Genomic DNA, 27,027 nt, shown 5'->3' with positions numbered 1-27,027 from the left:
TCCTGGGCTTTATTAATAGGGGAATAGAGTACAAGAGCAAGGAAGTTATGTTGAACTTGTATAAGACACTAGATCGACCTCAGCTGGAGTATTGCGTCCAGTTCTGGGCGTCGCACTTTAGTAAAGACGTGAGGGCATTGGAGAGAGTGCAGAAAAGATTCACGAGAATGGTTCTGGGGTGAGGAATTTCAGTTATAATGATAGATTGGAGAAGTTAGGGCTGTTTTCCTTGGAGAAGAGAAGGCTGAGAGGTGATTTGATAGAGGTACTCAAAATCATGAGGAGTCTGGACAGAGTAGATAGAGAGAAACTGTTCCCACTCATGAAAGGATCGTGAATGAGAGGGCACAGATTTAGAAATATTTGGTAAGAGAAGCAAAAGAAACATGAGGAAATACTCTTTCACGCAGTGAGTGGTTAAGACCAAGAATGCACTGCTTAAGTGTGTGGTGGAGGCAGGTTCAATTGACGCATTCAAAAGAGAATTAAACTGTTATATGAAAAGGAACAATGTGCAGGGTTACGGGGAGAAGGCAGGAGAATGGAACTGAATGAATTGCTCTTTCGGAGAGCTGGTATAGACACGATGGGCCAAATGGCCTCCTGCACTGTAACAATTCTGTGATTCCATGCTGGCATATCTTGATGGGTGTAGTGCCGGCAGTGGCCACCACTCCTGGTGGCACTGCTGGGACTGAGGAGATGCTGGCCCTCTGACTGGCCGGCAGACGTTGGAGATGGGACTTCCTGCCTCAGATGGGTGGAAGTCCCGACCGAGGCCAGTTACGGGCCTGGGCCACATAAATCGCTGCATGGCTTCCATGCCTGGTGGAGGCGGGCTCTCCCCCCAACTTTTCCCGGCCACTGCCTGAACGTAAAATTGTGGCCAACAATTCCACTTTTGTGTGTGTGTGTTCTTTTTAAAGGCCCACACTAGTGATTAAGACAACTTTTCGGTATGGCGCACATCTTTCAAAGGAATATGGCAAGATAGTGCCATTTGGCGATATCATGACCGATCTATACCTCAATTATCTTTATTCAGCTTTGATCCATATCCCTAATAGAAAAATCTTTTGATTTTGGATTTGAAAATTTCAATTAATTTAGCACCACACCTTTTTTTGGAGAGTTCCAGATCTCCAGTACTATTTTGCATTAAAAGATGCACTAACCATGCTGTAAACAGTTTGAATAGATTCTTTTTCTGTTCAGCTGTAAAATAGGCTCAGTGGTCATACTCCTTCCGAATCAGAAAGTTGTGTGTTTAAATCCCTCTCCGAGACGTGCACATATAATCCAAGCTGACACCTTAGTGCTTGTACTGAGGAAGTGCCTTTTTAACATGAGACCACAAAACAAGGCCCCATCTAACTGTTAAGATTCCTTGGTGCTATTCAAAGAGTAAGGAGTTCTACAGGTGACCTGGGCAACACTTGCGCTTCAACCAATACCACCAAAACAGACTAATGGATCATTCACCTGAGGGATCTTGCTGTGTGCAATTTGTCTGCCTACAAAATAACAATGACTACACTTTAAAAAGGATTAATTTATTTTGGAGCACTTTGAAATAGATGGTCTGAGATGTGGAGCTGAATTTTCAGGTTTGGTCTCCTAACATGGTCAGTGATATTGAGCCTTTGGCAAGTGCTGGGTAACTATACTTTAAGAACATAAAAATTTGGAGCAGGAGTGGGGCCATATAGCCCCTCGGGCCTTCTCTGCCATTTGATAGGATCATGGCTGATCTTTGACTTCATCTCTACTTTCCTGCCGGATCCCCATATCCTTTGATTCATTTAGTGCCCAAAAATCTATTTCTCTCCACCTTGAATATCCTCAACAACTGAGCATCCACAGTCCTCCAGGGTAGAGAATTTCAAAGATTTGCAACCCTTTGAGAGAAGAAACTTTTTCTCATCTTTTGTTCTCCGTTTAGAGTTGTGTATACATGTGGATGATTGGATCGGGGTTTATAAGATAATGAAGGAACTAGATTGTGTTTGTGTAGCACTGAACAGTTTAGGGAGGACCAGTGGTCGCTTTTAAAACTTATGTAATGGCAGAAATAAGTTAGATGTTAGTGAACAGTGGACATCTGGAACTGGTTTCCACTTGTATGATGAACACTGATTGAATTCCTTGAAGCGAGAGCAGGACCGGTTTTCTCATATAAGGGGTAGGTTTTCTATTATGATAATCAGGGCTAAGGTGGTCCCCTGGACTACTTTTAATTGCCTAAGTCAATTGGAGAGGATTTTCCTTTTTTTTTGTCTTAATTTGTGGATAGCACATTTATGGATGCTTAAGAGTATGCAGGGAGAAAGGCAACGAATGACCACCAGGCAGTCAAGAAGATACGGGCAGATAGTGAAGGAGTCCCCAAGTGCATCTCATTCTCTAAACAGTATTCAGTTCTGAATACTGATGAAAGTGATGGTTCATCTGGGGAGTGTAGCCAGAGCCAAGTCCATGGTACCATGGTTGTTTCAGCTGTATGGGGGGCACGAAGAAGACTGGAAGAGCAATAATGATAGGAGATTCGATAGGGGAACAGACAGGTGTTTCTTTGGCTGCAGGTGTGAACTCAGGATGTTATGTTGCCTCCCTAGTGCCAGGCTCAAGGATGTCACTGGCAGCAAAGCACCCTGAGGGGGAGGGTCATCAGCCAGCAGTCGTGGTCTACATTGGCACCAACGACTTAGGTGGAAAGAGGGATATGATCCAGCTATCAGAATTTAGTGAACGAGGTACGAAATTAGACAGCAGGACCCCAAAAGTAGTAATCTCCGGATTACTCTTGATACCACTGGATGGAACACTTGGCATCGACCTAGGCATCGGAAGCCACAGTGGTAAACCCAGCCCTGTCGATCCTGCAAAGTCCTCCTTAGTAACACCTGGGGACTTGTGCCAAAATAGGGAGAGCTTTCACAGAGACTAGTCAAGCAACAGAACAAGTCCTGAAGGACATATCTGCCAGACTGGGCCTGTGGCAGGTGGTGAGGGAACCAACAAGAGGGAAAAACCTACTAGACCTTGTCCTCACCAATCTACCTGTTGCAGATAAATCTGTCCATGACAGCATTGGTAGGAATGACGACCGCATAATCCTTTTGAAAACGAAGCCCCAGCTTCACACTGAGGATATCCTCCATCCTGTAATGTGGCACTATCACTGTGCTAAGTGGGATATGTTCAGAACAGATGTGGCAGCTCAAAATTGGGCATCTATGAGGCGCAGTGGGCCAGCAGCAGCAGAACTGTTTTCAAACACAACCTGTAACCTCATGACCCGGCACGTCCCTCACTCTACCATTATTATCAAGTCAGGGAATCAATCCTGCTTCAACGTAAAGTGCAGGAGAGTGTGCCAGGAGCAGTACCAGGCATACCTAAAAATGAGGTGTCAACCCGGTAAAGCTACAAACAGGATGACTTGCATGCCAAGCAGCGGAGGCAGCATGCAATAAACAGGGCTACACTATCCCATAACCAACGGTGGCTCAATGAAGAGTGCAGGAGGGCATGCCAGGAGCAGCACCAGGCATACCTTCAAAATGAGATATCAACCCGGTGAAGCTACAGCCCAGGACTACTTGCATGCCAAACAGCGTAAGCAGCATACGATAGACAGAGCTAAGCGATCCCATAACCAACGGATCAGATCTAAGTTCTGCAGTCCTGCCACATTCAGTCGCGAATGGTGGTGGACAATTTAACAACTAACTGGAGGAGGTGGCTGCACAAATATCTCCATCCTCAATGATGGGGGAGCCCAGCACATTAGTGCAAAACATAAGGCTGAAGCATTTGCAACAATCTTCAGCCAGAAGTGCCAAGTTGATGATCCATCTCAGCTGGAAGTGCTGAGTGGATGATCCATCTCTGCCTCCTCCTAAAGTCCCCAGCATCACAGATGCCAGTCTTCAGCCAATTTGCTTCACTCTGCGTGATATCACGAAACAACTGAAGGCACAGGATACTGCAAAGGCTATAGGCCCTGACAACATTCCGGCAATAGTATTGAAGACTTGTGCTCCAGAACTTGCCGTGTCCCAAGCCAAGCTGTTCCAGTACAGCTGCAACACTGGCATCTACCCAGCAATATGGAAAATTGCTCCAGTCAAAGTCCCCAATCAAAATATACGATTCTGATTGTGGTGGGAGAAACGCACTGTTAATTCAATCCCGTCTGTCCACAAAACCAGGTGCCTTTCAATCAACAAATTAACTCTTTAATTTGAAGATCTAAATTCTTAAGCACTATGAAGATATAAACAACATTTAAAATAGAAAAAATTAGAGTTCTTGCAAATTTACAGTCCAATGTTGCTTGAAGTCCTCACAGAATATTGCTTTCCTTCTCTAGCGAATTTCAACAATTAGCGACTTTCAAACACTTTCAACAGGATCAGTCTGACTTTAGAGTTTTTTGAGGGACAAAAGATTGTCACAGTCTAACTTCCCTTCCTTCAGTTTAAATTACCAGAGATCTCTGTTTTGGCTTGATGTTTTAGAATTTTGAGAGATAATAAATAAACAGACTAAATTCCTATTCCTTCAGTTTAAATGGTTGAGAGTTCTTTTTCAGGTGCTAAACAGCACAGCTGTCTGTGTCCTCTGTCTGTGTGTTCTGTTAGAACAAACTGTCTTAAACTAAAAGCCAGTTCAAAATTGAATTGTATCGCTTGCGATTCACTCCCAGTGGCTGTATCAATGTTAACGAGAATGCACCCTTTGAATCGCAGTCTCCAAATGGCTGTTTCTTAGGCAATGAAAATGCACCTTCCTATAACTCCTGAGGCTTGCTGGTTCTTAAAGCAATACTGATCCTTTGCAAGCCTTAAAGGCAAACCGCATCTTCCCGGAAAAAAAACCGACAGGACCATGACCCTATTGGGGAGGGTTTAAGCTAAATTAGCAGGGGTGTGGGAACCAGGAGATAATACTAGAGAGGCGCACAGAATACTGGGAGAGACAGATAGCACTAGAGTAGGAAATAGTAAGTTATTAGGTGGGTTCAGAGTAAGAAGGAAAGTAGTTAAAGTCTAAATTGGTTTACTGTACATGGATGTGAATGCACAGATTTGTTTTTTTTATTTGTTTCATGGGATGTGGACATCACTGGCAAGGCCAGCATTTGTTGCTCATTTCTAATTGCTGTTGAGAAGGTGGTGGTAAGCTGCCTTCTTGAACTGCTGCAGTCCGTTTGGTGCGTTTACACCCACCGTGTTGTTAGAGAGGGAGTTCCAGGATTTTGATCCAGTGACAGTGAAGGAACAGCAATATATTTCCAAGGCAGATGCTGTGTGGCTTGTAGGGGAATTTGCAGAGTGTGGTAATATAAAAGCAAAATACTGCAGATGCTGGAAATCTGAAATAAAAACAAAGTGCTGGAAATACTCAGCAGGTCAGGCACCATCTGTGGAGAGAGAAGCAGAGTTAACGTTTCAGGTCTGTGACCTTTCATCAGAACTGGCAGAGGTTAGAAAAGAATTAGTTTTTAAGCAAGTGAAGTGGTGGGTGATGGAGATGGTTTGGTGGGGAAGAGAACAAAAGGGAAGGTGTGTGATGGGGCAGAAGGCAGCAGAGATTAAGTAACAAAGATGTCATGGGACAAAGGCAAAGAGAGTGTTAATGCTAGTGGTGGAAGACAAAGCATTAGTCCAGACAGAATGGTGCATGTCTGTATTGTGATGGAAGATGTATCACAACTATATGGAACAGGCTGGATGGAACAGTATTTCTTTTCCTGTTGGTTATTTTTCATATGTTAGCAAGAATGTTAAGAGGAGATCTGATGGAATTGTTCAGAATTGATATGTTTTGATTCGTTTGATCAGGAAAGGATATTTCCAATGGTCAGTGAGTTGGTAACGAGCACATGAATTACCATCGTAATCAGAAAAACAAAAGGAAAGAGATTTGGAGAGTGTTTTTCTTCAACACTGAGGGTTGTTTAGAGAAGGAATGCCTCAAGAGAAATGGTTGTGCAAGTAAAATCCAAAATGGCTTTTCAAAGGCAAGTGGATAACTATTTGTGAAATAAAATTGAAAATGGGTTATGGAAGAAGGGCTGGGGGTGTTGGAACCCAGTGGATTACTGTTTCGGAGAGCCAGTACAGGCACAATGCATCAAATTTCTGTCTCTTGTGCTGTGAATTTCTAAGATTCTGTAATTGCAAACTTAACTGAATGCAATGAGTGTAACTTGGATAAAATAGTAAACATTTGTGATGCGCGCACAGTACAGTTGTGACCAAATCATGCTCTCACAGCAACTTTTTTAATCAGGAAGGATTTTTGATTGAAATAAAATTGAAAACAGAACAGCAAAATTCAATACATGTAAATGAGTCAATCCTGTGTTTTATTATTTGTTTATATATTATTGAAACCTCAAATTAGCGCTCTTAGTTTATAAATTCCTCCCTTATCTGCTAGAATGGTTGAGAAGTAATCTGTTAACATAACAGACTTAGAATTTTGAAAGGTATTTACTCAAGTTCCACTGCTGAAACTTCTTTAGAAGTATGGAGCTTAATTAGCTGGTTTCATTGAAAATTGACTTGGCAGTCGGTAGCAGAAAGCATTGATGAATAGGTAAAGAATGGCATTGAGGGAGGGAGATTGCAAGGATAGTGATGTGCAGATTATGTCCTTGCATGTCGATATCTAATGGATGAGAAAAATTTTGTGTGAAGTTATTCACTACTTCAGAAAGACAAAGTAGCTTTTTATTTTGGGTTTTGTAACTGAAAGCCTATTTGCTCTGAAGGTTGGCAAGTAACTGGTTATATAGGGTAGATGTAAAGAAGATGTTTTCACTCACAGGGAAGACCAGAACTAGGGACCAAAATATAAGATGGTCATTAATAAATCCAATAAGGAATTCATTAAAATCTTATTTACCCAGAGAGTGGTTAGAACGTGGAACTTGCTACCATAAAGACAGTTGAGGTGACTGCCATTGATGCACTTAAGGGAAAGCTCGATAAGCACATGAGGGAGAAAGGAAAAGAAAGATAGGTTGATCGGGTTCGTGAAGAAGCGTTGGGAGGAGGCTCATGTGGAACATAAACATTGGGACGGACTTATTAGGCTGAATGGCCTTTTTCTGTTCTGTAAATACTATGTAATATCTATTTTTGATTGTGGTGTTATAAACATGTCTTTTGCAGGAAGAAGCAACTTTTCATAACATTTTCTGACTAATTCAATGATTTGGGCAGAGTTAATTATACATGATAAGGGGAGGAGCATTCTCAATAGACTGAATGCCTTTTCTGATTCCATGCTTTCTTATGTTCTTCAATTCCTTTTTTCCCTTTAATATAGCAAGTTGAAAAAACTGAGTGAAGACAGCCTTACCAAGCAGCCTGAAGAGGTTTTTGATGTATTGGAAAAGCTTGGTGAAGGGTAAGTGGCATAGCTATTGAGAGAGCTTCTTATGGAATGCTGGATCCTTCCCTTGCTGTCATACTGTTGGAAACTGGTGTCATTGCACAGCTTTGAAGTAGCTTTGATTGTAAGTTTCTGTGCTGAGTTTGCTGACACCCAGATTTCCTGCAAAACTCATTTGTCTATGCTGCAATGTGCGAAACAAGTGTGAACTAAGTGCTAATATCTTGCAATTTAATTTCTATGTTCCTGGAGAGGGGCTTAAATTAATAGTTGTTTTTGTCATTTCTTAAAGTTGAGCAAAGTTTACCCCTGTATGCTTCTTTTTGCTTAATTGTATATTTCTTTAAATAATCAAACTTGCTGATCAGTTAAACCTTGTTGTTCTTTATTTATGTAAGTTCTTGGTAACTGTAACTAATAAATCCCAAATGTGACTTTTTAGAAAAGCAGATTTGAATAGAAGCTAGCAGAAAAGGAGTGAATTGAGCTGAATCTATAGAAGCTTCCTCGCAGAATATAAAAAATCCAATCTTTTTCAAAATGAGTTTGTGTTGTGCCACGGATTGGTATACAAGCCTCCAATTCTTATACTTCAGCTCATCCAAAGCTTTGCTGCCTATATCCTTCCTGCTCAACTATCTACCTTCCTTGCTGGCCCGCATTGTCACCCATTTCCCACCATGACTCAAATTTAAAATTCTTATACGTATATCCCATGAATCCTTCCATGGCCTCACTCCTCTCTAACTCTAATCTTCTCCAGTGCTGCAACTCCCCCTTACTATTTGGAACGCTTTGTTCTCCTGACTCCAGCTTCTTGTACATCCTCAATTTTCCTTTTGTGCCTCAAGCACCGAGGCTCTATGCTCTAGAATTCTTTTCCTAAACCCCTCCACCTCTGTATCTCTCTTTTTAAGACACTCCTTAAAATATACCTCTTTTAGTTATCCCTGTTAATCGTTCCATCTTTGGCTCAGTGTCTGTTTTTCCTAACACCTCTGTGACATGCTTGTTTTTGTGCATTAAAGGTGCAATATCAATGCAGATTGTTCTTATGGCATGACAGCTGGAATAATTTGAAGTAATTTTATAACATTTTAAATAAATAATGTGGGATACAGTAGCTTGATAAATGTGATTTGAAAGTAAATTTTGTCTTAATCCTCTATCACTTAAACAATTAGAAATTTTTTTATCATAGAGGATTCGTGCAAATAGACAGCATTTTTTGTAGTGAATGGAATTTACCCATTATAATTAGGAGATGCACTTAGTTAATACAGCATTTAAAAATCTGATTTAAAGTATTAATTTATTTGGTTATGCATTTGAAAAGCATATTTTCTTTTTCCAGATCTTATGGCAGTGTTTTTAAAGCAATCCATAAAGAATCTGGCCAAGTTGTTGCCATAAAGCAAGTACCAGTGGAGTCCGACCTACAGGAAATTATTAAGGAAATTTCAATAATGCAACAATGTGATAGGTATGAGCAGTGGAATGTGGTAATTTCACTTAACAGCATAGTGCATTTTACAGATGTTTAACCTCACATGTTATAATTTAGTGAGCATGTAAAACCAGAATGTTTCGATGAGTGATACTGCTGTCATACTATTTTTGGATCAAGTCCACTGAATAGAAGAGCTGCAACATGGGTTCAGGACATCTGTCTTCGATCTTTTGCTGTTCATTCATAGTACTTATTACTTCTCTGTCAAAGATATGTTTTGGAGACTGGCATTCTGAACAATCTATGTTTTTGTTCTCTTTTTTGGGACTACAATTAAGAGCTGTTCCATAATTTTAATGATGACCTCCTGACTCTCTGGCTATCAAAGAATGTGTTAATCCTGTCGCTACCGGTCTGAGTGAATCCGTTACAGACAGGCAGTGCCTTTTTTATGCTGCCTGGCACTGAATTGAATTCTTATGGCTCTGCACATGCCTGCTTGTAAGCACTGAGCTCCACCCATTGTAAAATTTAAAATGGTTTGAGAGTCTCTGACCATTTCAAAAAATTTTTGTGTAAGCTTCGGAAGTGCTCAGGAGGCTCAGTTTGATACTAGAATTGTTCTCCATGTGGTTTTATATCCAGGTTTTATACAACAGATTTGCTTGAGGGTAGGGGCGGAGGGCTCCTATTGCTACTCCTTCAGATTTGGTTTGGAACTGTAATCTGGCAGCAGAAGTGGAGAATATATTAGCTTTAGGAATGAAGTAAGGGTTTAACCCAAACAGGAGAGAACTGGCTTCCACTGCAGAAATATCTTTGTTTTCAAAAGATTGAGGTACTCTGGCTAATGCAAGAACTTGGGTTCATAAACCGATTCCTAAAATAGGAACAATGCATACGAGCATACGAAATAGGAGCAGAAGTAGGCCATTTGGCCCCTTGAGCCTGCTCCGCCATTCGATAAGATCTGCTTGTGTCTCGAATTCCACACTCCCATCTACCCGATAAAATTTAATTTCCTTTGCTTAACAGGAATATATCTACCTCCGCCTTAAAAATATTCAATGACCCCGCCTCCACCACGTTCTGAGGCAGAGAATTCCAAAGTTGCAGAATCCTCGGAGAAAAAATGTCTCCTCATCTCTGTCCTAAAAGGGCGACCCCTAATGTTAAAACCGTGCCCCCTAGTTCTAGACTCACCCACAAGAGGAAACATCATTTCCATATCCACCTTGTCAAGACCGTTCAGGATCTTATATACTTCAATCAAGTCTCCCCTCACTCTTCTAAACTCCAGTGAAAACAAGCCCAGTCTGTCCAACCTTTCCTCATAAGACAACCCACTCATCTAGTAAACCTCTTCTGAACTGCCTCCAATGCATTTACATCCTTCCTTAAAAAAGCAGACCAAAACTGCACATAGTATTCGAGATGAGGTCTCACCTGTATAACTGAAGCATAACATCCTTACTTTTATTTTCAATTCCTCTCATAATAAAGGATAGCATTCCATTAGCCTTCTTTATGACTTGCCGTACCTGCATACTACCTTTTTGTGACTCATGCACTAGAATGCCTGGATGCCTCTGTGCCTCGGAATTCTGCAGTTGTTTTCCGTTTAAGTAATACTCTGCTTTTTTATTCTTCCTCCCAAAATGAACAACTTCACATTTTCCCACATTGTACTCCATCTGCCAGATTTTTGCCCACTCATTCAACCTATCTATATCAGTCTACCTTATGTCCTCTTCACAACATACTTTCCTACCTATCATTGTGCCATCTGCAAATTTAGCTACCAAGCCATCTCTCCCCTCACTTAAATCATTGATATAAATTGTAAAATGTTGAGGCCCCAGCACAGACCCTTGCGGGACTCCACTTGTCACATCCTGCCAATCAGTAAAGGACCCATTTATGCATACTCTGTTTTCTGCCAGCCAGCCAATCTTCTATCAAAGAACAAAGAAAATTACAGCATAGGAACAGGCCCTTCGGCCCTCCAAGCCTATGCCGATCCAAATCCTCTATCTAAACCTGTCGCCTATTTTCTTAGGGTCTGTATCTCTTTACTTCCTGCCCATTCATGTATCTGTCTAGATACATCTTAAAAGACGCTATCGTTCCCGTGTCCACCACCTCCGCTGGCAGTGCGTTCCATGCACCCACCACCCTCTGCGTAAAGAACTTTCCACGCATATCCCCCCTAAACTTTTCCCCTTTCACTTTGAACTCGTGTCCCCTTGTAATTGAATCCCCCACTCTGGGAAAAAGCTTCTTGCTATCCACCCTGACTATACACCTCATGATTTTGTACACCTCAATCAGGTCCCCCCTCAACCTCCGTCTTTCTAATGAAAATAATCCTAATCTACTCAACCTCTCTTCATAGCTAGCGCCCTCCATACCAGGCAACATCCTGGTGAACCTCCTCTGCACCCTCTCCAAAGCATCCACATCCTTTTGGTAATGTGGCGACCAGAACTGCACGCAGTATTCCAAATCCATTCACATCAAGTCGTGAGTGGTGGTGGACAATTAACTAACTGGAAGAGGTGGCTCCACAAATATCGCAAGCCCAGCACATCAATGCAAAAGACAAGGCTGAAGTATTTGCATCCATCTTCAGCCAGAAGTGCCCAGTGGATGGTCCATCTTGGCCTCCTGCTGAAGCACCCAGCATCACCGATGCCAGTCTTCAGCCAATTTGATTCATTCCGCGTGATATCAAGAAACGACTGAACGCACCAGATACTGCAAAGGCTATGGGCCCTGACAACATTACGGCAATAGTACTGAAGACCTGTGCTCCAAAACTAGCGGTGCCCCTCACCAAGCTGTTCCAATCCAGCTACAATACTGGCATCTACCCAGCAATGTGGAAAATTGCCCAGGTATGTCTGTACACAAAAAGCAGGACAAATCCAACCCAGCCAAATACCGTCCCATCAGTCTACTCTTGATCATCGGTAAAGTGATGGAAGGTGTCATTGACAGTGCTATCAAGTAGCACTTGCTTAGAAATAACCTGCTCAGTGATGCTCAGTTTGGGTTCTGCGAGGGCCACTCAGCTGCTGACCTCATTATAGCCTTGGTTCAAACATGAACAAAAGAGCTGAATTCAAGAGGTGAGGTGAGAGTGACTGCCCTTGACACCAAGGCAACATTTGATCGAGTATGGCATCAAGGAGCCCTAGCAAAACTGAAGTCAATGGGAATCAGGGGAAAACTTTCTGCTGGTTCGAGTTGTACCTAGCGCAAAGTAAGATGGTTGTGGTTATTGGAGGCCAATCATCTCAGCTCCAGGACATCACTGCAGGAGTTCCACAGGGTAGTGTCCTCGGCCCAACCTCTTCAGCAACTTCATCAATGAACTTCCCTCCATCATAAGGTCAGAAGTGGGGATGTTCGCTGACGATTGAACAATGTTCAGCACCATTCACGACACCTCTGATACTGAAGCTGTCCATGTAGAAATGCAGCAAGACCTGGTCAATATCCAGGCTTGGGCTGCTAAGTGGCAGTTACATTCGCACCACACAAGTGCCAGGCAATGACAGTCTCCAACAAGAGAGAATCTAACCATCTCCCCTTGACATTCAATGACATTACGATCGCTGAATCCCCCATTATCAACATTTTGGGGCTTACCGTTGACCAGAAACTGAACTGGAGTAGCCATATAAATACCATGGCTACAAGAGTAACTCACCACCTGTCTCCCAAAGCCTGTCCACCATCTACAAGGCACAAGCCACATGTGATGGAATACTCTTCATTTGACTGGATGGGTGCAGCTCCAACAACAAGAAGCTCGACACCATCCAGGATAAAACAGCCCGCTTGATTGGCACCCCATCCACAAACTTTCACTCCCTCCTCCACCGACGCACAGTGGCAGCAGTACGTACCATCTACAAGATGCACTGCAGCAACACACCAAGGCTCCTTAGACAGCACCTTCCAAACCCGCGACCTCTATCATCTAGAAGGATAAGAGCAGCAGATGCATGGGAACACCAGCACCTGCAAGTTCCCCTCCAAACCACACACCATCCTGACTTGGCACCATATCACCATTCCTTCACTGTCACTGGGTCAAAATCCTGGAACTTCCTTCCTTACGGTACAGTGGGTGTACCTACCCCACATTGACTGCAGTGGTTCAAGAAGGCAGCTCACCACCACCTTCTCAAGGGCAATTAGGGATGGGCAATAACATACGAGCATGCAAATTAGGAGCAGGAGTAGGCCATTCGGCCCCTCGAGCCTGCTCCGCCATTCAATAAGTTTATGGCTGAACTGAGTACTCCACATTCCCACCTACACCCGATAACCTTTCACCCCCTTGCTTATCAAGAATCTATCTTCCTCTGCTTTAAACATATTCAAAGACTCTGCTTCCACTGCCTTTTGAGGAAGAGAGTTCCAAAGACTCACAACCCTCTGAGAGAAAAAAATTCTCATCTGTGTCTTAAATGGGCGACCACTTATTTTTAAAGAGTGACCCCTGGTTCTAGATTCTCCCACAAGGGGAAACATCCTTTCCACATCCACCCTGTCAAGACCCCTCAGGATCTTTTATGTTTCAATCAAGTCACCTCTTACTTTTCTAAATTCCAGCGGATACAAGCCTAGTCTGTCCAATCTTTCCTCGTATGATAGCCCGCCCATTCCAGGTAACAGTCTAGTAAACCTTGTCTGAACTGCTTCCAACATATTTGCATCCATAAATGCTGGCCTAACCAGCGACGCCCACATCCCTTGAACAAATAATTTAAAAAAGATTTACTGTAACAGATGATTGCGATAGTGGACCAAAACATAGTAGGAAAAATGATGGGGACACTAAATTTAATGCCCTAAACACATACCTTGGCTCAAAGTTTGTTCAAATTAAGACTCATTCTTGACAATAAATTTGAACAATTAAGAACGGATACCTGCTGGAACAGGTAGGAGCTTCATTGTCATATTTAAATGATGTGGGGAAAATTCTGCTGACTGTGACTTCTTGGACATTTGTTTATGAGCAGACTATAGCAACTGAAATCAATGTCCACTTTAAGTGGTCGTTTAGGCAGTGCATCTAAAGGGCCTAAAAGAATTAAATTTCTTTTTCCAGGTGCTTGATTGTCATGAATTTTTGGCAATTGTTGGAACTTCTTTTCTGCACCACTAATGGCATCATTGGCTGTCCTAATGGGAATAGCCCTGTGAAAGGTGCTAGGAGAGAAGGTCCACTGAGAGAATTCCGGGTCAGTCAGGATTCATGATGTGCTCTGTGCTCACTTGCCTGTATAGTCATAGGTGCACCTCTCGACAAAGCTAATCAACCCTGATAACACGTACCATAGGACTGATATAGCCAGTAACAGACCTGGTCACCTGTGGCCTTAATTTTGCACATGGGCCTTCCTATCCCATTAGTTTCTACCTTTCACTTTGTAATTACCTGTCTCTTCACTCTTGAGATACATTTGGGGTATATTTTTGAGTTTTTCTTAGGTTTTCAAATGTTGTACTTATTGTGACACTTCACTTTTACATTTCATTTAGATGCAACGTTGTTCTTTCAGGCAGTGAGTTCCAAACCCCAACCACTCTCTGGGTGAAACAAATTTTCCTCAACTCCCCACTAATTCTTCGAGCAATTACTTTAAATCTATGCCCCCTGGTTATTGACCTCTCTGCTAAGGGAAATAGGTTCTTCCTATCCACTCTAGGCCCCACATAAATTTATACATCTCAATTAAATATCCCCTCAGCCTCTCCTTGGCAAAGAAAACTATCACAACATATCGTAAATCTCCTCTGTACCCTCTCTAGTGTGATCACATTCTTCTTGTAATGCGGTGACCAGAATTTATGCAGCATCCTAGCTGTGACTTAACTAGTGTTTTATACAGTCCTAACATAACCACCCTGCTCATATATTCTGTGCCTCAGATAATAAAGGCAGGTATCCTGTATGCCTTCTTTACTGCCTTATCTACTTTTCTTGCTAAGTTCAGAGATCTGTGGACATGCACTCCAAGGTCCCTCTGTTCCTCTACACTTCTCAGTATCCTACCACTTACTGTATATTCCCTTGCCTTGTTTGCCGTCCCCAAATGCATTACCTCACACTTCTTCAGATTGAATTCCATTGGTTAAATTTTCAGCACGGAGGTGGAAAACAGGATCCATGTTTGTTTTCGGGTCAGAACCCCCGACCCCCTCCCCCCCCAACCTCTCAGGGGAAAACTGAGTTTCAGCTGGGTGAGCCCTTAATTGTTATGGGGATAGGTTTCCTGTGCATTTAAGGATGGTGGGTGGGCCAGTCAGAGGCCCTCCAGCTTCAGAGAAGCACCCAGCTGCTGTACAAGGTAAGTAACTAGGAGGGTGCCTCAACAAGTAAGTGCCCACTCAGCCACTTGCAAAAAATAAAAATAAACAGAAAAAGCAGCACTGTTATGAGATTGGGGGTTGGGGGAATCCCTCTATCGATGGCCTTTGGTTGTACCCCCACCCAAGTGGACAGGGAGGGCCTGTAGACCTCCAAGGAGCACTGGCACCACAGCCTGTCACTGGGTGTTTGCCTCCAGGCAGTTGATCTACTCCCCGCCCCCTGTCACAACAGGAGGCCACTGGAAAACCTCAGTCGGCATCCTAAACCTACCTTGAACAAGGCTCCTAATGAGCTTAATTGCCTGCTCATCTCATGAGGGCAGGCGGCTATACCGGGCCCCAAACTTGTCTCCCCCAAAATAGCCAGCGCCAGAAACTGCATCTTGAAACTGACACGCAAACAAGAAATGCTGGAAATACCCAGCAGGTCTGGCAGCATCTGTGCCAAGAGAAGCAGAGTTAACGTTTCAGGTCAGTGACCCTTCATCAGAACTGACAGATATGAGAAATGTAAAAGGTTTTAAGCAAGTAAAGTGGGGGTTGGGCAAGAGATAACAAAAGAGGTGTTGATAGAACAAGATCACAGAGAATAACTGACCAGAAGGTCAAGGGGCAAAGGCAAAGAATATGTTAACCACTACTAAACGCATCTTCCCCTCCCTTCCCCTATCAGCATTCCGAAGGGATCGTTCCCTCCGTGACACTCTGGTCCACTCCTACATTACCCCCACCACCTCGTCCCCTTCCCACAGCACCTTCCCCTGCAATCATTGGAGGTGTAATACCTGCCCATTTACCTCCTCTCTCCTCACTATCACAGGCCCCAAACACTCCTTTCAGTTGAAGCAGCGATTTACTTGTACTTCTTTCAATGTAGTATACTGTATTCGCTGCTCACAATGTGTTCTCCTCTACATTGGGGAGACCAAACGCAGACTGGGTGACCGCTTTGCGGAATACCTCCGCTCAGTCCGCAAGCAGGACCCCGAGCTTCCGGTTGCTTGCCATTTCAACACTCCGCCCTGCTCCAGTGCTCACATCTCTGTCCTGGGATTGCTGCACTGTTCCAGTGAACATCCAACGCAAGCTCGAGGTACAGCATCTCATTTACCGATTAGGCACGCTACAGCCTGCCGGACTGAAGATTGAGTTCGATAATTTCAGAGCATGATAGGCCCCCCATTTTACTTTTATTTTTAGTTATTTTTTCTTTTTCCTTTTTTAAATATTTTTTTTGTTTATTTTATTTTATCTTAGTTTGTTCAGTTTGCTTACCCACTGTTTTTTTTCATGTTTGTACTTGCGGCTGTTCAATTCTCAGTCCGTTAACACCCTTTCTGTACTGGTGCTTTGTCTTTCAACGCACCAATAACATATCTTTGCTCCATGACCTTCTGGTCAGCTATTCTGTGACCTTGTCCTATCTACACCTTCTCCTTTGTTATCTCTTGCCCCACCCCCACTTTACTTGCTTCTAACCTTTTACATTTCTAATATTTGCCAGTTCTGAAGAAGGGTCACTGACCTGAAACATTAACTCTGCTTCTCTCTCCACAGATGCTGCCAGACCTGCTGAGTGTTTCCAGCATTTCTTGTTTTTATTTCAGATTTCCAGCATCCGCAGTATTTTGCTTTTAAATATGTTAATGGTGTGCTGAAAGACAACAGAGGGTGTTAATGGACAGAAAACTGAGCAGCCTGGCCTCAAGCACAAACATGAAAAAAACGGTGGGTAGGCACAATAGAAACAAACTAAAATAAAATAAACACACAAAAAAGAAAAAATAACTAAAAATAAAAATAAAAAGGGGGGCCCGTCATGCTCTGAAATTATTGAGCTCAATGTTCAGTCCGGCATGCTGTAGCGTGCCTAATCGGTAAATGAGGTGCTGTTCCTCGAGCTTGCGTTGATTTTCACTGGAACACTGCAGCAATCCCAAGACAGAGATGTGAGCATGAGAGCAGGGAGGAGTGTTGAAATGGCCAGTCAACCAGAAGCTTGGGGCCATGCTTTTGGAGGTGTTCTGCACAGCGGTCACCCAGTCTGCATTTGGTCTCACCAATGTAGAGGAGAACACATTGTGAGCAGCGAATACAGTATACTAAATTGAAAGAAGTACAAGTAAATCACTGCTTCACCTGAAAGGAGTGTTTGGGGCTGTGGATAGTGAGGAGAGAGGAGTTAAATGGGCAGGTATTACACCTCCTGCGATTGCAGGGGAAGGTGCCGTGGGAAGGGGACAAGGTGGTGGGGGTAATGGAGGAGTGGACCAGGGTGTCGCGGAGGGAACGATCCCTTCGGAATGCTGATGGGAAGGGAAGGGAATTTGCGTTTGGTAGTGGCATCATGCCGGAGGTGGCGGAAATGGTGGAGGATGATCCTTTGGATGTGGAGGCTGGTGGGGTGGAAAGTGAGGACAAGGGGAACCTGCAAACCTCTTAATCAGCCCCCTACATTAAAGGCTAAACATGATTACTCTATACCACGAAAAGCAAGAGACCCAGTACTGAGCCCATTGGAAACAGTCTTCCAGTCATAAAAATACGTGTCAACCATTACCCTTTGCTTCCTGTTACTGAGCCAGTTTTTGATCCAACTGGCCACTTTCCTTTGGCTTTTACTTTTCTGACCAGTCTGCCTTTTGGGACCTTAAAAAAGCCTTGTAAAATCCACGTAGATCGCATCAAGTTCCTCATCGACCCTCTGTATTAGTTCCACAAAATATTCAATCAAGTTAGTCGGATGCAACCCTTCCTTAACAAATCCATGCTGACTGTCCATAATTAATCAATGTCTTTCTAAATGATGATGATTAATTCTTTATCTTTTTAAACATGACTAGCATTGAAAGAATTATTTTGCTTTTATGTTTTACTGTATTTTTTTTCGTTATAACTCTTTCGTAAGTCTTTAGTTTATTTCTGTTAATTTTAGTTCATTTATGTTAAGTTTAGTTCATCTAGTAAATAGAGGCATGGCAGGGATCCTCAGTCCCGTGGAATGCACATCCTGTAACATGGGGACTGCAGGATGCTTCTCATGTCCTGGACAACTCCATGTGCAGGAAGTGTCGTCAGCTGGAGGAGCTCGAGCTCAGTGTTTCGGAGCTTGAACAACAGCTGGTGTCACTGCAGTGCATCTGCGAGGTTGAGTGTTTTGTCGATAGCACATTTCTGGAAGAAGTCAACCCACAGTTTAAGGATGTGCAGGCAGAGAGGGAATGGGTGTCTGCCAGGCAGTCAAGGAGAACCAGGTGCTTGTCAGGAGTGCCCGAAATGCATCCCGCTCACTAATCGATATTCAGTTCTGAATTCTGGTGAGTGTGATGATTCACCTGGGAAGTGTAGCCAGACTTAAGTAAATGGCACCATGTCTGGCTCAGCTGTACTGGGTAGCAGGAGGAAGATTGGGAAAGCAATAGTGATAGGGGATTCTATACTTGGGGGAACAGACAGGCGTTTCTACAGCTGCAGATGTGAATCCAGGATGGTATATTGCCTCACTGCTGTCAGGATCAAAGGTGTCACTGAGCAGTTGCAGAGCCCTCTGAGCAGGGAGGGGGAACAGCCAGAGGTCGTGGTCCATATTGGTACCAACAACACCGGTATATAGGGAGATGAGGCACTGCAGGCAGATTTTAGGAAGCTAGTAAAGAAACTTGCAAGCAGGACCTCACAGGTAGTAATCTCCAGATTACTCCCGGTTCCATGCGCTAGTGAGTATAGAAATAGGAGGATAGAGAAGATGAATGCGTGGCTGGAGAAATGGTGCAGGAAGGAGGGCTTTAGATTCCTGGGACATTGGGACCGGTTCTGGGGGCTGGACGGGTTGAACCTGAACAGAGCTGGGATCAATGCAATAGAAACATAGAAATTTATAGCATGGAAGGAGGCCATTCAGCAGATCATGTTCATGCCGGCTGCCAAGGAGCCATACAGCCTAATCCGACTTTCAGGCTTTTGGTCCATAGCCTTGTAGTTTATGGCATTTCAAATGCATATCCAAGTACTTTTTCAATGCAGTGAGGGTTTCTGCCTCTACCAGATTTTCAGGCAATGAGTTCCAGATCCCCATCACCCTCTGGGTGAAAGAATCTGCCCCTCAAATCCCCTCTAAACCTCTTGTCTCTTACCCTAAATCTATGTCCCCTGGTTATGGGCTCCTCAACCAAGGGGAATAGGGCCTTCCTATCCACTCTATCTTGACCCCTCAGAATTTTATACACTTTAGTTAGGTTTCCCCTCAGCCTCCTCTGTTCCAAAGAAAACAACCCTAGTCTATCCAGTCTTGCCTCATTATTAAAATTCTGCAGTCCAGGCAACATCCTTGTAAATCATCTCTGTACCCTCTCTACTGTGATCACATCCTTCCTGTAATACGGTGACCAGAATGTACGCAGCATTTTAGCTGTGACCTAGCTAGCATTTTATACAGTTCTAACATAACAACCTGCTTGTATATTCTTTGCCTCAGATAATAAAGGCAAGTATCCCATAAGCCTTCTTGACCACCTGATCTATCTGTCCAGCCCCCTTCAGGGATCTGTACACACTCCAAAGTCTTCTGTTCCTCTGCATTTCTCAGTATCCTACTATTTATTGTGTATTCTCTTTCCTTGTTAGCCTTCCCCAAATGCATTACCTCACACTTCTTTGGATTGAACTCCATTTGCCATTGTTCTGCCCACCTGACTAGTCCATTGATATCTTCCTGCAGTTTGCAGTTTTCTTCATTATCAACCACACGGCCAATTTTTGTATCATCCTAATCATACCCCCTGCATTTGAGTTCAAATCATTGATATATACCACTAAAAGCAAGGGACCTGGTGCTGAACCCTGCAGAATCCCATTGCAAGAGGCCTTCCAGTCACAGAAATACCCATTGATCATTACCCTTTGCTTCCTGTCTCTGAGCCAAATTTGGATCCAAATTGCCACTTTGCCTTGGGTCCCATGGGATTTTACTTTCGTGACCAGTCTGCCATGTGGGACCTTCTCAAAAGCTTTGCTAAATCTACATAGACTACATCAAATGCAGTACTCTCATTGACCCTCCTTGTTTTCTCCTCAAAAAATTCAACCATGTTAGTCAGAAACGACCTTTACTGAACACATTTTTGAAGGGTAGTTTGCTGGTGATATTGGGGATGGTTTAAACTAACAACATAGCAGGGGAATGGGAACCAGGAGGTAACATTAGAGAGGAAAACAAGGGGCGCAAAGAATTGGGAGAGACAAGTAGCACTAGAGTAAGAAATAGTAAGGTATTAAGTTGATCCAGAGTAAGAGGGATTGCAATAAGACCTAAATTTGGTTTACTGTGCATGTATGTGAACACACGAGTGTGGAAATGAGGTTGGTGAGCTGAAGGCGCAGGCAGCCACTTGGGGAATACGTTGTTGTGGCGATAATGGAGACCTGGCTGAGAAAAGGACAGGACTGGGTTCTAAGTATTCCTGGATACAAGGTGTTCAGATAGATAGGGAAGGAGAGAAAGGGTGGTGGTATTGATTAAGAATAATAGTGTTGGAGAGCGAGGATTCCTCGAGGGTCAAGGACACAATTTGGTTAGAGCTAAAAACAATAGAGGTACCGTTACACCACTGGTGGGAAATATACAGAGAAACAAATTTGCAAGGAAATTAGAGAGGTGTGCAAATTATAGAACAGTTATGATGGGGGACTTCAATTATCCTAGTTTAGACAGGGATAGTAAAAGTGTGAAGGGCAGAGAGGAGAAAGAGTTTTTAAAGTGTATTCAATAGAATTTTCTACATCTGTATGTTTCCAGTCCAACAAGAAAGGAGGCATTGCTGGATCTGGTTCTGGGGAATGGGGTGGGACAAGTGCATTAAGTGTCAGTAGGGCAATATTAGGGGACAATGATCATACAAGAACACAAGAAATAGGAGCAGAAGTAGACCATATGGCCCATCGAGCCTGCTCCACCATTCAATATGATCATGGCTGATCTTTGGCTTCAAGTCCACTTTCCTGCACTATCCCCATACCCTTGATGTTTTTAATATGTAGAAATCTATCGATCTCAATCTTGAACATACTTAACGACTGAGCCTCCACAGCCCTCTGGGGCAGAGAATTCCAAAGATTCACCACCCTCTGAGTGAATAAATTCCTCCTTATCTCAGTCCTAAATGGCCTGTCCCTTATTCTGTGACTGTGTCCCCTGGTTCTGGACTCCCCAGCCAGGGGAAAACATCCTTCCTGCATCAACCCTGTCGAGCCCTGTAATAATTTTGTATGTTTGAATGAGATCACCTCTCAGTCTTCTAAACTCCAGAGAATAAGCCTAGTCTATTTAATCATTCCTCATAGGACAATCCCTCCATCTCAGGAATTAGTTTGGTGAACCTTCGTTGCACTCCCACTATAGTAAGTATATCTTTCCTTAGGTCAGGAGACCAAAACTGCACACACTATTCCAGGTGTGGTCTCACCAAGGCTGTATATAATTGCAGCAAGACATCTTTACTCTGAACTCAAATCCTCTTGTAATGAAGACTAACATACCTTTTGCCTTCTTAATTGCTTGCTGTTCCTGCATGTTAGCTTTCAGTGACTCATGAACAAGGACACCCAAGTCCTTTGAAGCTCAACACTTTCTAGCTTCTCACCATTTAAGAAATACTCTGTATTTCTGTTTTTCCTACCAAAGTGGATAACCTCACATTTCTCCACATTGTATTCCATCTGCCAAATTTTTGCTCACTTGTTTATCCTCTCCAAATCCCCTTGAAGCATCCTCCTCACAACTCACACTTCCACCTAGTTTTGTGTCATCTGCAAACTTGGAAATATTACATTTAATCGACACATCCAAGTCATTGATATAGATTGTGAATAGCTAGGGCCCAAACACTGATCCTTGCGGTATCCCACTAGTCACAGCCTGCCAGTCCGAAAATGACCCATTTATTCCTACACTATATTTTATGTCCGTTAACCAGTTCTCAGTCTGTGACAGTATATTCTCCACCCCCCAATCCCACATGCTCTAATTTTGTTTACTAACCTCTTGTGTGGGACCTTATCAAAAGCTTTCTGAAAATCTGAATATACCACATCCACTGGTTCCCCCTTATCTATTCTGCTAGTTCAAAAAACTCCCAGCAGGTTTGTGAAACATGCTTTCCCTTTCATAAAGCCATGTTGACTCTGTCCATTATTTTCTAAGTGTCCTGTTGTCACGTCCTTTATTATAGATTCTGGCATTTTCCATATGACTGATGTTAGGCTAACAGGTCTGTAGTTCCCCATTTTCTCTCTCCCTCTTTTCTTAAGTAGTGGGGATACATTTGCCACCTTCCAGTCTGCAGGAACTATTCCAGAGTCCATATAGAGTTTTGAAAGATGACCACCAATGCATCTACTAATTACGGCTACCTCTTTCAACACTCTGGGATGTAGATCATCAGGTCCAGGAGATTTATCTTTACTTATTACTTTAAGTCCCGTGAATTCCTCTAGTACTATTTTTTAACTAACTAATATCTTGCAGTTCCTCATTTACCCTAGTTCCTTGAATCTCCATGATTTCTGGGAGGTTTTAGCATTTTTCTCCGTGAAGACAGACACTAAGTATTTGCATAGTTTCTGTGCCATTTCCTTATTACCTACTATAAAATTTCCTGACTCCACTTGTAATGGATCCACATTTGTCTTTGCTAATCTTTTCCTTTTTACATACATTTATGTTTCTTGCTGGTTTACTCTCGTATTCCTATCCTGTGAGAGCAGCAGGGAGAAGAAGATCCCGAACAGTGTAGGTGCGAGAACACAGCCATGACGGTATGAAAGGCACAATTCAGCATAGCGGTGCCTCATCAGACCCCTTTCCTATCCTGAGGGGTGTGAATCAGGGCTATGTTGTCTCACCTACACTGGTTGGGATCTTCTTCTCCCTGCTGCTCTCACATGCGTTCAAGTCTTCAGAAGAAGGATTTTTCCTCCACACAAGATCAGATGGCAGGTTGTTCAACCTTGCCCGTCTTAGAGCGAAGACCAAAGTACGGAAGGTCCTCATCAGGGAAGTCCTCTTCGCTGACTATGCTGCATTAACATCCTACACAGAAGAGTGTCTGCAGAGACTCATCGACAGGATTGCGGCTGCCTGCAACAAATTTGGCCTAACCATCATCCTCAAGAAAACGAACATCATGGGACAGGATGTCAGAAATGCTCCATCCATCAATATCGGCGACCACGCTCTGGAAGTGGTTCAAGAGTTCACCTACCTAGGCTCGACTATCATCAGTAACCTGTCTCTCGATGCAGAAATCAGCAAGCGCATGGGAAAGGCGTCCGCTGCTATGTCCAAACTGGTCAAGAGAGTGTGGGAAAATGGCGCACTGACACGGAACACAAAAGTCCGAGTGTATCAAGCCTGTGTCCTCAGCACCTTGTTCTACGGCAGTGAGGTCTAGACAACATATGTCAGCTTAGAGCGACGTCTCAATTCATTCCATCTTCGCTGCCTCCGGAGAATCCTTGGCATCAGGTGGCAGGACTGTATCTCCAACGCGGAATTCCTCGAGGCGACCAACATCCCCAGCATATACACCCTACTGAGCCAGCGGTGCTTGAGATGGCTTGGCCGTATGAGCCGCATGGAAGATGGAAGGATCCCCAAGGACACATTGTACAGCGAGCTCGTCATTGGTATCAGACCCACCGGCCAGCCATGTCTCTGCTTTAAGGACGTCTGCAAACGCGACATGAAGTCCTGTGATATTGACCACAAGTCGTGGGAGTCAGTTGCCAGTGATCACCAGCGCTGGCGGACAGCCATAAAGGCGGGGCTAAAGAGTGGCGAGTCGGAGACTTAGCTGTTGGCAGGAAAAAAGACAGAAGCGCATGTATAGAGCCAACTGTGGAACAGCCCGACAACCAATTTTATCTGCTGCGCCTGTGGAAGAGTCTGTCACTCTAGAATTGGCCTTTATAGCCACTCCAGGTGCTGCTTCACAAACCACTGACCACCTCTAGGCGTTTACCCATTGTCTCTTGAGACAAGGAGGCCAAAGAAGAAGACTCTCTCATATTCTGTTTTCCCATTCTTAATCTTTTTCTAGCCTCCTTTGCAGAATTCTGAAATGCTCCCAATTCTCAGGCTTATCATTTTTATTGGCAACTTTATATGCCTCTTCCTTTGCTCTAATACAATACTTTCGTTAGCCACAGTTGGAACACTTTCCTTGCTGGGTTTTTGTGCATTAAAGGAATGTATTTTTGTTGTAAACTAATGTATTAGTTCTTTAAATGTTAGCCATTGCCTGTCTACCGTCATACCTCTTAACATAGTTTCCCATTCCACCATAGCCAATTTGCCCCTCATACTTTTATAGTTTGCTTAGATTTAAGACCCTCGTTATTGATTGAAATACATCACTTTCAAACTTCATGCAAATTTCTTCATAATATGGTCACTCTTTCCTCAAGACTCCTTTATAGCAATATTATTAATTAGCCCTTTTTCATCGCACAATATTAGCTCTAAAATAGCGCATTCCCTAGTTGGTTCCTCAACGTACTGCACTAGAAAACCATCTTGCATACATTCCAAGAATTCATCCTCCAAATTCGTACTAGTTATGTTAATATATGTAGATATTGCACTGTTGAACTACAAGAAAGCCCCCAGCGATTTAACATCCGCAGCACTTAAAGCAGCCAGAAGCACTGCACAAAGAACAGCCAGGCGCTGCGCAAACTACTACTGTCAACACCTATGCAGTCATATTCAGCTGGCCTCAGACACCGGAAACATCAGAGGAATGTATGATGGCATGAAGAGAGCTCTTGGGCCAACCATCAAGAAGATCGCCCCCCTCAAATCTAAATCAGGGGACATAATCACTGACCAACACAAACAAATGGACCGCTGGGTTGAGCACTACCTAGAACTGTACTCCAGGGAGAATGCTGTCACTGAGACTGCCCTCAATGCAGCCCAGCCTCTACCAGTCATGGATGAGCTGGACATACAGCCAACCAAATGAGAACTCAGTAATGCCATTGATTCTCTAGCCAGTGGAAAAGCCCCTGGGAAGGACAGCATTACCCCTGAAATAATCAAGAGTGCCAAGCCTGCTATACTCTCAGCACTACATGAACTGCTTTGCCTGTGCTGGGACGAGGGAGCAGTACCCCAGGACATGCGCGATGCCAATATACCTTCTATAAAAACAAAGGTGACCGCGGTGACTGCAACAACTACCGTGGAATCTCCCTGCTCAGCATAGTGGGGAAAGTCTTTGCTCGAGTCGCTCTGAACAGGCTCCAGAAGCTGGCCGAGCACGTCTACCCTGAGGCACAGTGTGGCTTTCGTGCAGAGAGATTGACCGTTGATATGCTGTTCTCCCTTCGTCAGATACAGGAGAAATGCCGTGAACAACAGATGCCCCTCTACATTGCTTTCATTGATCTCACCAAAGCCTTTGACCTCGTCAGCAGGCGTGGTCTCTTCAGACTACTAGAAAAGATTGGATGCCCACCAAAGCTACTAAGTATCATCACCTCATTCCATGACAATATGAAAGGCACAATTCAACATGGTGGCTCCTCCTCAGAGCCCTTTCCTATCCTGAGTGGCGTGACAGGGCTGTGTTCTCGCACCCACACTTTTTGGGATTTTCTTCTCCCTGCTGCTTTCACATGCGTTCAAGTCCTCTGAAGAAGGAATTTTCCTCCACACAAGATCAGGGGGCAGGTTGTTCAACTTTGCCCGTCTAAGAGCGAAGTCCAAAGTACGGAAAGTCCTCATCAGGGAACTCCTCTTTGCTGACGATGCTGCTTTAACATCTCACACTGAAGAGTGCCTGCAGAGTCTCATCGGCAGGTTTGCGGCTGCCTGCAATGAATTTGGCCTAACCATCAGCCTCAAGAAAACAAACATCATGGGGCAAGATGTCAGAAATGCTCCATCCATCAATATTGGCGACCACACTCTGGAAGTGGTTCAAGAGTTCACCTACCTAGGCTCAACTACCACCAGTAACCTGTCTCTAGATGCAGAAATCAACAAGCGCATGGGAAAGGCTTCCACTGCTATGTCCAGACTGGCCAAGAGAGTGTGGGAAAATGGCGCACTGACACGGAACACAAAAGTCCGAGTGTATCAGGCCTGTGTCCTCAGTACCTTGCTCTATGGCAGCGCGGCCTGGACAACGTATGTCAGCCAAGAGCGACGTCTCAATTCATTCCATCTTCGCTGCCTCCGGAGAATACTTGGCTTCAGATGGCAGGACCGTATCTCCAACACAGAAGTCCTCGAGGCGGCCAACATCCCCAGCTTGTACACACTACTGAGTCAGCAGCGCTTGAGATGGCTTGGCCATGTGAGCCGCATGGAAGATGGCAGGATCCCCAAAGACACATTGTACAGCGAGCTCGCCACTGGTATCAGACCCACCGGCCGTCCATGTCTCCGCTATAAAGACATCTGCAAACGCGACATGAAATCCTGTGACATTGATCACAAGTCATGGGAGTCAGTTGCCAGCGTTCGCCAGAGCTGGCGGGCAACCATAAAGACGGGGCTAAATTGTGACGAGTCGAAGAGACTTAGTAGTTGGCAGGAAAAAAGACAGAGGCGCAAGGGGAGAGCCAACTGTGCAACAGCCCCGACAAACAAATTTCTCTGCAGCACCTGTGGAAAAGCCTGTCACTCTAGAATTGGCCTTTATAGCCACTCCAGGCGCTGCTTCACAAACCACTGACCACCTCCAGGCGCGTATCCATTGTCTCTCGAG

At 43.9% G+C, this 27,027-nt stretch overlaps 1 protein-coding gene across 4 annotated transcripts in view; it reads left to right on the top strand.

Moving 5' to 3' along the window:
* stk3 (serine/threonine kinase 3 (STE20 homolog, yeast)) overlaps window positions 1-27,027 on the top strand; it is a 761,988-nt gene that overhangs the window by 108,230 nt on the left and 626,731 nt on the right. For all 4 annotated transcript variants that reach the window (XM_068031157.1, XM_068031154.1, XM_068031155.1 and 1 more), the window contains 2 exons: window positions 7,345-7,425; window positions 8,765-8,893. In XM_068031157.1, the coding sequence (XP_067887258.1) occupies window positions 7,345-7,425; window positions 8,765-8,893 (210 nt within the window). The remainder of the gene's footprint in view (window positions 1-7,344; window positions 7,426-8,764; window positions 8,894-27,027) is intronic.

This window comes from Heterodontus francisci, chromosome 5, assembly GCF_036365525.1.
Source record: "Heterodontus francisci isolate sHetFra1 chromosome 5, sHetFra1.hap1, whole genome shotgun sequence".
In the NCBI taxonomy this organism is placed as follows: Eukaryota; Metazoa; Chordata; class Chondrichthyes; order Heterodontiformes; family Heterodontidae; genus Heterodontus; species Heterodontus francisci.
The sequence above is the reverse complement of the archived record's forward strand: the minus strand, read 5'-3'. Positions and strand labels throughout refer to the sequence as shown.